Raw genomic sequence first — 9,609 nt, 5'->3', positions numbered from 1 at the left:
GTACGAGCAACAAACTTCACAGCACGTTAAAAAGCCATCTGGCACCGATATGAAAACTCAAAACCAGTTAAAATACTTGGTTCACGCTGGGTGACCGGACTGTGTTTACGGCAGGCAGCACTGTAAGCTTCACCTCCAAACATCCCCACCTGATCCCGCCAGGCCGACTCTTACTTTCCTATCAGGACAGAGTTTCTTCTGATGACTTCAGACCTCGAGACACAACCGTCCAGCGACAAGGTCTGGTTATTTATGGAAGACCAACCATCAGGGAGAAGGTAAACATCAGCAGGATAGATTTAAGGACACTGTCGTTTGGTAGAGACAGAACATCTCAAATACCTGAAGAGCAAAAATGAGCTGACACTCAAAAACCTCCACATGAGATGTTCAGCAAATAACAGAGAAATGCATCAGGGTGCTACTTTCTTCAGAAAGGCATTTTTATCATGATGATGTTTCCAGACGTCAGTGTGAGAACAGCTGATAACCTCATCAATGAGCCTGTTTACATGATCGTTAAAACCAGATTACCTGGCGTAATCAGATTATAACCTGGTTTTAAACCTGGTGTTTAAATGCACCTGGAAACATTGTAAAAACCCTGGTCTTCATTTTCCAGTCCATTTTCAGATGTCTTCCAGAGTTCGTACGTAGTGATGTAACTTCCTGTTATTTTCTGTGTTAAACATGGCGGCACCAGCGGCATTAGCATAAACTGCTAATGTGGGAGCTAATAAGATGCAAAATAAACTACATGTGATGTTTTCCTTTGTTTATACTCCGGGTGCTGCATGCTATTCTGTTTTTATGTTATTTCGCTGATGTCGCCTCCATCTTTTTAACAGAAAGAAAGAAAAGACAGAAATAACGCAGCTTTTTTGCTCATGTGCAACTAAATAAATCAGGTGCCTACATGCGCAAAGACATCACAGTAATGCCATTATTTGATAAAGTTTAATCAGATTATTCTGTCTACATGATTGCTTCAATTATCAGATAAGTCCAGAGATGAAGGTAATGATTAGATTTTTGGTTTGTGTAAATTGGATAAATGGAAGTAATCTGACTATGAGGAATGAGATTAACACCTTTAGATTTCTCCCCAGCACTCTGCTGTTATTGAGCATAGCTCCATATATCTGATTGATTTTGTTTATTTACATTTGCACATGTTGCCTCCGTCTTTTCAACGTCTTCCGTTACAAAGGTGGACATGAAGCTGTCTCATGTGAGCAAAACACAAAAGAAAAACAGTTTGGTTCGCAGCAGCAGGAGTATGAATATTCACGTTGTACCGGCAGAGTGATGGTGTGCTCAGTAGCTCCCATATTCGCAGCTAATGCTAAGGCGGTACCTGCGGTCAGTAATGACCGGATGCTACGACAATAACAGGAAGTAATATCACTATGTACGTATGAAAGAAATCCAATAATAGCCTGGAAAATGTAGACAAGGGCTTTTAGAATATCACATTTCAGAAGTGGTTGTAGCTGCGTCAGATCTGATTACAGTAATCTGATTAGGCTGAGTTATCAAATTATAATGTCATGTAAACAGGCTCATTATCTGATATTTCATGTTTACATGACCAGAAATCAGATAATGATCAGATTTTTATTTTCAAACTCAGACTCTGCGAGGGACTTAAGAAAATGATTAACAATCATATTTAGATTAATTAGGAAAAAGAATATAAGTTTAGAAACATGTTTGGTTGAGTGGGGACCATTACAGAAGAGAATATTTTAAGGTTTTAAGTCATGAATGGCAGAACTTTCTTTTCTTTTTACTAAAAATCTGTTAAAATGAACCTAAACGTCTCATCACAGGTCAGATTAGTTGAATGAAGGCAGTGTGAAACAGAGATTACAGCCGACACGTTCGGGTTCTGTCTGGTTTTTTCAGTGTCACTGTTAGTAATAACGTATTCTCTGTAGTTTTAATAAAAATGTTTTTGAATTATAAAAAAAGAGAACAATCCTGATGTGAAGCCACAGTCAGATACTTGCTTGTTTATCCAAGAATAAATGAACTCCTGCAGAGTTTGGAAAATGTAGCTGTACATACTAGAGAGCTAAAGCTGAGACCACATTATAAATAAATAATAACAATAATAAATACAAATCTATTTACATGGAGATAGGTCGTATGGCATACAAGAGAAAATAGAAGAAAAATATTATCAAACATTAAGTTCTGTTCGCAAATTTTTTTTCTTTTTTTTGCTTTTATGTTTTTTTTCTCATATTTATAGCACAAGACTGTACACCATCTTGTACTGAGAGGCAGTTTCATATGGCAAAGCGAGACATTAGTACATCATAACATGCTGCACTAATATAGTGCAAAATTACAGTATGCCTGTAGATGAGAGGGTGGAGGCAGGCGGGGGCGTTGGCGGCCCTGGCTGTGGATTCACGGTCGTACGACCAGGAGGAGTCAGGATGTTCTTCTAGAAGTGATGCAGAAATCCATCAACAAAGCTGTCAGAAAATGAGCAAAGGATGCATGTTTGTGCTTTTACAGCAACGTCTGTCTACGAAGTCGGTGCTGCTGGCAGTAGTTCATGATGAAGAAGCGAAGGCGGACTTCCTGAAGAAGATAAAAAAACGTGAACGAAGGCTCTCGTGAAACAAAGCACCGAAACGAAAGAAGACGGAAACGTCAAAGCTGGGGGTGAAAAATGGGTGAAGTCTACTGAGCGTTGAGGTTTCTCTTTCTCTCAGGGGTTTTTCTGTCTGCGAGCTGGCTGACCCTGATGTTAAAGGGGTTTCCATGGCAACCCTGTGTCCCAGACGAAGAGGGATGTCTGTACAGAAGAGTGGAGGAAGACTTCTACATGTCGGCGTCTCCGTCGTAGGCCAGCGTCAGCGGCTTCAGTCTGTTGTTCATCTGCCGTCGCTGAGGCTTCTTTGGCTTTTTGCTACAAAAACAAACAAACAAAACAAACAAAGAGCCAGATCAGATCTTTCTAAAATTTAACCTCGAAGTGAAGACACACGTTATGGACTGGCTCTTAACTAAACATTTATTTGTTGTTTCTAGTCTTGATTTAAATGGTTTTATTTTATTATTTTTGATTTATTTTATTTTGTGAAGCACAGGCAGCATTGATAGTTGGAAATGTGCGAATTAAATAAATCTGACCTTGATTTGTTTTAATTTAATAATCTATTGTATCTATTTTTTTAATATACTCTTATTTATTTTTAGATTATTTATTTGTTTTATTTATTTATTGATATTAATTTTTTTTAATATTGAATTGCAATTTCATTATATTCCAGTCTGTTTGGTTTGTCTTTTGTCATCTTTTGTTTTTTACTGTATTTATTTATTTATTATTTATTTGGTGTGTTTGACGTCATTTTTCCTAAACAAGACATTAATGTTGTTTCCCTCATTTTAATGGGATAAATCCATCCATCCATCCATTTATCCGGAGTCGGGTTGCGGGGGCAGCTGCTTAAGCAGGGAAACCCAGACTTCTCTCTCCCCGGCCACATTCACCAGCTCATCCAAAGGGATCTCGAGGCGTTCCCAGGCCAGCCGAGAGATGTAGTCCGTCCAGCGTGTCCTGGGTCCGCCCGGGGCCTCTTTCCGGTGGGACGTGCCCGGAACACCTCACCAGGGCGGCATCTAGGAGGCATCCTAACCAGATGCCCGAGCCACCTTGTTACAATCTGTCCTGCCACTCCCCTGATTCTACAGCACTCCCTGTTCTTCTGCTCCTCCATTCACTCCTCACCTCCCTCATCCTCCACACCTGTTCCTGATCCACTCATTATAATCCAGTCAACCTGCCACACCTGTGTTCCTCTGTTCCCCAGTCCTTTATAAACACCAGCCCTTCAGTCACTCATTGTCGGACCTTGATCTACACACAGCGGACTCATCCCTACTCCCTTCCATGGTTCCTGTCACAGTAAGACGTCTCCAGTTCTATCCTGTATTATCAATAACGAATGTTAACCTGCTCCTGTCTCTGAGGAGTCCTGTGTAACACACCTCATCTGGCTCCTCTCGATGTGGAGGAGCAGCGACTCTACTCTGAGCCCCTCCTGGATCACCGAGCTTCTCACCCTATCTCTAAGGGAGAGCCCGGCCACCCTGCGGAGGAAACTCATTTCGGCCGCTTGTATTCGAGATCTCGTTCTTTCGGTCATTACCCACAGCTCATGACCATATGTGAGGGTAGGAACGTAGATCGACCGGTAAATCGAGAGCTTTGCCTTTTGGCTCAGCTCCCTCTTCACCACGACAGACTGATGCAGAGCCCGCATCACTGCGGACGCCGCACCGATCCACCTGTCGATCTCCCGCTCCATCCTTCCCTCACTCGTGAACAAGACCCCGAGATATGTAAACTCCTCCACTTGGGGCAGGACCCCATCACAGACCCAGAGAGAGCACTCCACCCTTTTCTGGCTGAGGACCATGGTCTCGGACTTGGACTTGGAGGTGCTGATTCTCATCCCAGCCGCTTCACACTCGGCTGCGAATCGTTCCAATGAGAGCTGAAGATCACGTCCCAATGAAGCCAACAGAACCACGTCATCCACAAAGAGCAGAGACCCAATCCTGAGGCCACCGAACCGGATCCCCTCCACACCTCGGCTGCACCTAGAAATTCTGTCCATAAAAGTTATGAACAGAATCGGTAACAGAGGACAGCCTTGGCGGAGTCCAACCAGCACTGGAATCGATTCTGATTTACTGCCGGCAATGCGGACCAAGCTCTGACACTGGTCGTACAGGGACCGGACAGCTCTTACAAGCGAGTCCGGCACTCCATACTCCCGGAGTACCCCCCACAGGAGTCCCCGGGGAACACGGTCAAATGCCTTCTCCAAATCCACAAAACACATGTAGATTGGTTGGGCAAACTCCCATGCCCCCTCAAAGACCCCAAAGAGGGTGTAGAGCTGGTCCACTGTTCCACGACCGGGACGAAAGCCACACTGCTCCTCCTCAATCTGAGGTTCGACTATACGACGGACCCTCTTGTCCATCACCCCAGCACTGAATAGACCTTACCAGGGAGGCTGAGGAGTGTGATCCCCCTGTAGTTGGAGCACACCCTCCGGTCCCCCTTTTTGAAGAGGGGGACCACCACCCCAGTCTGCCAGTCCAGGGGGACTGTCCCCGATGTCCAGCTGCCTCTGGAGTCCCACAGGCCAAAAAGGCCCGATAGGACTCCTTCTTCAGCTTGACTGCATCCCTTACTGCCAATGTCCACCAACGAGTTCGGGGGTTACCGCCACGACAGGCACCGACGACCTTACGGCCACAGCTGCGGCTGGCCGCCTTGACAATAGAGGCACGGAACACAGCCCATTCGGACTCAATGTCCCCCACCTCACCCGGGATATGGTTGAAGCTCTGCCGGAGATGGGAGTTGAAACTCTTTCTGACAGGGGACTCTGCCAGATGTTCCCAGCAGACTCTCACAACAACACGCTTGGGTCTGCCAGGCCTGACCGGCATCCTCCCCCACCATCTGAGCCAACTCACCACCAGGTGGTGATCAGTTGACAGCTCCGCCCCTCTCTTCACCCGAGTGTCCAGGACATGCGGCCGCAAGTCCGACGACACGACTACAAAGTCGATCATCAAACTGCGGCCTAGAGTGTCCTGGTGCCAAGTGCACACTCACACCCACACTGTGGACACTCTTATGTCTGAACAAGGTGTTCGTTATGGACAATCCATGACGAGCACAGAAGTCCAACAACAAAACACCACTTGGATTCAGATCAGGGGGGCCATTCCTCCCAATCACGCCCCTCCAGTTCTCGCTGTCATTGCCCACGTGAGCATTGAAGTCCCCCAGCAGAACGAGGGAGTCCCCAGAAGGAGTGCTCTCCAACACCCCCCCCCCCCCCCAAGGACTCCAAAAAGGGTGGGTACTCTGAACTGCTGTTTGGTGCATAGGCACAAACAACAGTCAGGACCCGTCCCCCCACCCGAAGGCGGAGGGAGGCTACCCTTTCGTCCACCGGGGTAAACCCCAACATACAGGCGCCAAGTTGGGGGGCAATGAGCAGGCCTACACCTTCTCGGCGCCTCTCACCAGGAGCAACTCCAGAATGGAAGAGGGTCCAGCCTCTCTCGAGGGCAGATGTTCCAGAGCCCAAGCCATGCGTCGAGGTGAGTCCAACTATATCTAGCCGGAACTGCTCAACCTCGCACACCAGCTAAGGCTCCTTCCCCACCAGAGAGGTGACATTCCACGTCCCTAGAGCTAGCTTTTGCAGCCGAGGATCAGACCACCAGGGTCCCCGCCTCTGGCAGCCGCCCAGCTCACAATGCACCCGACCCCTATGGCCCCTCCTGTAGGGGGTGAGCCCACGGGAGGAGAGGCCCATGCCCCCCTTTCGGGCTGAGCCCGACCGGGAACCATGGGCAAAGGCCCCTTAACCAGGTGCTCGCCTCCGTGCCCCACCTCCAGGCCTGGCTCTAGAGGGGGGCCCCGGTGACCCACGTCCGGGCAAGGGAAACCTTGGTCCCTGTTTTTTCATCATCATAAGCATCGTCTGGGATAATGGGATAAATATCAAACTGATCTTTATTTAATTTAATGATTATACTGATATATTTCCCGGACTGATTAATAGTTTTTAACTTGTTGTCTGTTAAGCCAAATTAAACAAGTGAAAAACATCTAATAATCATTATTTTCAGATTTTTGTTGGTAATTTCAACCACACTGCGACGGTTTTTACTCTTTGGGTTCAGTTGCTTTCAGGCAACATGAAAAGAAGAGAAAAACAAAGACTGATATTTACTGCGGCATTTATCTAAAATAACTAATAATTGTTTCTTATTTAGTCAATGATCAGTAAATTATGAACAAATTATGGATGATATGAGGAATAGTAATTCAATAATAAGTTCTTTCCTACTACCTCTTCGCAGAGGACTTTATGACAAGTTAGAGGTGAAACTACTGTTCTGTACTACAATGTCCTGTTTTAATAAAGTTACTGGTTATTGATAACAGAGGGAATCTAATTATTATGGACCATTCTGTGTCTGTTTAAGTGAATCTGAGCATCATACTGAGTAATGAATGAGTTGTGAATTTCTTGCTGAAACGTTTTTTCCTCACTTGAACATTAACTTAATGTTTACTATTTGACAATCTTGAAAGAAATAAGCTCCATCAGTCCCACATTTCTTTGTCATTATCCAGATTTCTATTACTTGCATTTTGCCACAAGCTCAGTAACAATTTAATTAAACAATTAAAATTTAACTCCTAATTTCAGCTGATTTTCAGCTTTTGGAAATGACAGCTTCACAGGGCAAAATAAATAAATGAAATCATCCACCTGAGCAGAGTGATGGAGAGAATAAAGATGTGAATGGATGGCCACTAGATGGAAGCAGAATGACAGGAACTGAAGATTCCTCCACTAGCGCCTGTTTCCAGGTCCTGCATTATTTTATCTTCACCACATCAGCCCATCATTGTTATAAAATAATGGAATATGTTCAGCCAGAGGCTTCTTCAGGCCACAATCCTACTCCATGGCTGCTTCTAACCACAAATAGTTTATTCTGTAATACTGCAACGGTATAATTTCCCTTTGGGATTTCATTTAATTTAATCAGCGGTAATTTAATAAATAAGCAACATAAAGAAAAAACTAGAATAAAATTAAATACGGTTAAATATTAGATAAATTATAACAACAAATAAGTAAGTAAAAATAGAGAATTAATACTAAATAAAATTAATTAAATGAATGAATATAAATACAAATAATAAATAAAAAAATTATAAAAGATAACAATTAAATTAATAATGACAATAATGCATATAATATAAAATAAATAAAAGAGGGGTTAATGAGATCAACTATTTTCTGATGGACACTGGAAGCTTGATAAAATTATTTTTATTCCCTGCTGCATTAAATATGTCTACAGAGTTGACAAAGGAATGAAAACTGTGGTCTGCAGTGGGAAAACCTGCAGCCGGCTGGAGTGTCATGGTGGATGCTGCACGTCTCACCTCTGGGATCTGATGCACTGACATTAGTGGACAGGCACTCTGTGTTTAGGCACATGCTGCATGGATGCTGGCTGACAGGAAGTGAGTGAGGCCCTGGCTAAGTGATGAGAGTTTCAAAGTGAGGAGGAGGCGGTGAGGGCTCCTGCTGAGATGCTGACAGAGGCTGCTGGACCTGCGCCTCCTCCAGGAGCTGGTTCTGCCGATTTAACTCGTCTTGCTCTAGTTTCTGGCAGGCGGGGCAGATGTAAGGCACTGCGTAACTGTTTGGCTCCGTCCAGTAAACCCCGTCTGAGGGTGAGTTGGAGCCCGACTTGCAGCAAAGGCAGCAACCACAATAACTGAACTCAGTGTGAAAATGAAGGTGGAGAAAGAAAAAGAAACAATGAAGAGACAAATGATGGGGAAAAGAAAAGGATGAAGAAGATGAGCAGTGATGTGAAGGAGTTTAAATGTCACCAAGTCAGATTGATGACTGGTGATCACCTCATCCAGATTATTTATTCGTTTTTTTCACAGGATGAATAAAATAACTGATTTAGTTGTTTATTTTTGTTGGTTTTAATGGTTTTCTCCATCACATGACTGGACGTGATGAATGGAAACATGTGAGTAAAATAAATAAGAGAATAAAGAAGTCTAATTCTTGGTACATTACCATGCTAGATATGTCATCGAGATGAGGAAGACGAGTAGAACAAACACTCCTGCAGCGACTCCGTACACCCAGGTCTTCAGCTTCCCGTCTGCAGTCACACACACAAACACAATATGGGTCAACAGTCAGAAATGACCACCGTTCTAGCTCAGATCAGACTGTAGACAAAAGTGCTCTTTTATTTATAACATCAGCTTCTTTAAACAAGGTTGGATTGGCTGAAGATCAGATCTAGAAGTTGTTGTCCATGGCAGTGTGATAGAATAAATACTATGAATATATATAAATAATATAAATAAGGCAAGGCAAGGCAAGGCAGTTTATTTGTATAGCACATTTCATGTACAGGACAATTCAAAGTGCTTTACATAAAACAAAGACATTACAGATATTTACAGCAGTAAAAGGCATCAACACATAATCAACACATAATCACAATAAAATAATAAATTACATTAAAATGATTAAAAGCAAGATAAGTTAAAAAAGTTACCGTGCAGATTTCATGCATAGGCGCATGAGAAAAGAAATGTTTATAACCTGGATTTAAAAATGTCTACATTTGGGGAAAGTTTAATCTCCACTGGCAGTTTGTTCCATTTGTTTGCAGCATAACAGCTAAATGCTGCTTCTCCATGTTTAGTCTGGACTCTGGTCTGGACCAGAGTCTTTGGATCTAAGAGCTCTGCTAGGTTTATATTCTCTGAACATATCACAGATGTATTCTGGGCCTAAACCATTCTGGGATTTGTAAACAAGCAGAAGGGTTTTAAAATCTATTCAGTGACTGACTGGAAGCCAGTGTACAGATTTAAAAACTGGTGTGATGTGTTCAGATCTCTTAGTCCTGGTTAAAACTCTAGCAGCAGCATCTGGATGAGCTGCAGATGTTTAATGCTCTTTTTAAGAAGTCCTGTTAAAGACCATTACT

General features: G+C 43.6%; 1 protein-coding gene across 1 annotated transcript in view; it reads right to left on the bottom strand.

The window, feature by feature from the left end:
- Positions 1-1,586: 1,586 nt before the first annotated feature.
- thsd7aa (thrombospondin, type I, domain containing 7Aa) overlaps positions 1,587-9,609 on the bottom strand; it is a 96,010-nt gene continuing 87,987 nt past the window's right edge. Inside the window, 2 exon segments of the mRNA XM_041966910.1 lie at positions 1,587-2,926; positions 8,679-8,766. Coding sequence (XP_041822844.1) covers positions 2,839-2,926; positions 8,679-8,766 — 176 coding nt within the window. The 3' untranslated portion in view covers positions 1,587-2,838.

Source organism: Melanotaenia boesemani, chromosome 17 (assembly GCF_017639745.1).
Source record: "Melanotaenia boesemani isolate fMelBoe1 chromosome 17, fMelBoe1.pri, whole genome shotgun sequence".
NCBI classification, from domain to species: domain Eukaryota; kingdom Metazoa; phylum Chordata; class Actinopteri; order Atheriniformes; family Melanotaeniidae; genus Melanotaenia; species Melanotaenia boesemani.
This window is presented reverse-complemented; position numbering and strand designations above follow the sequence as displayed.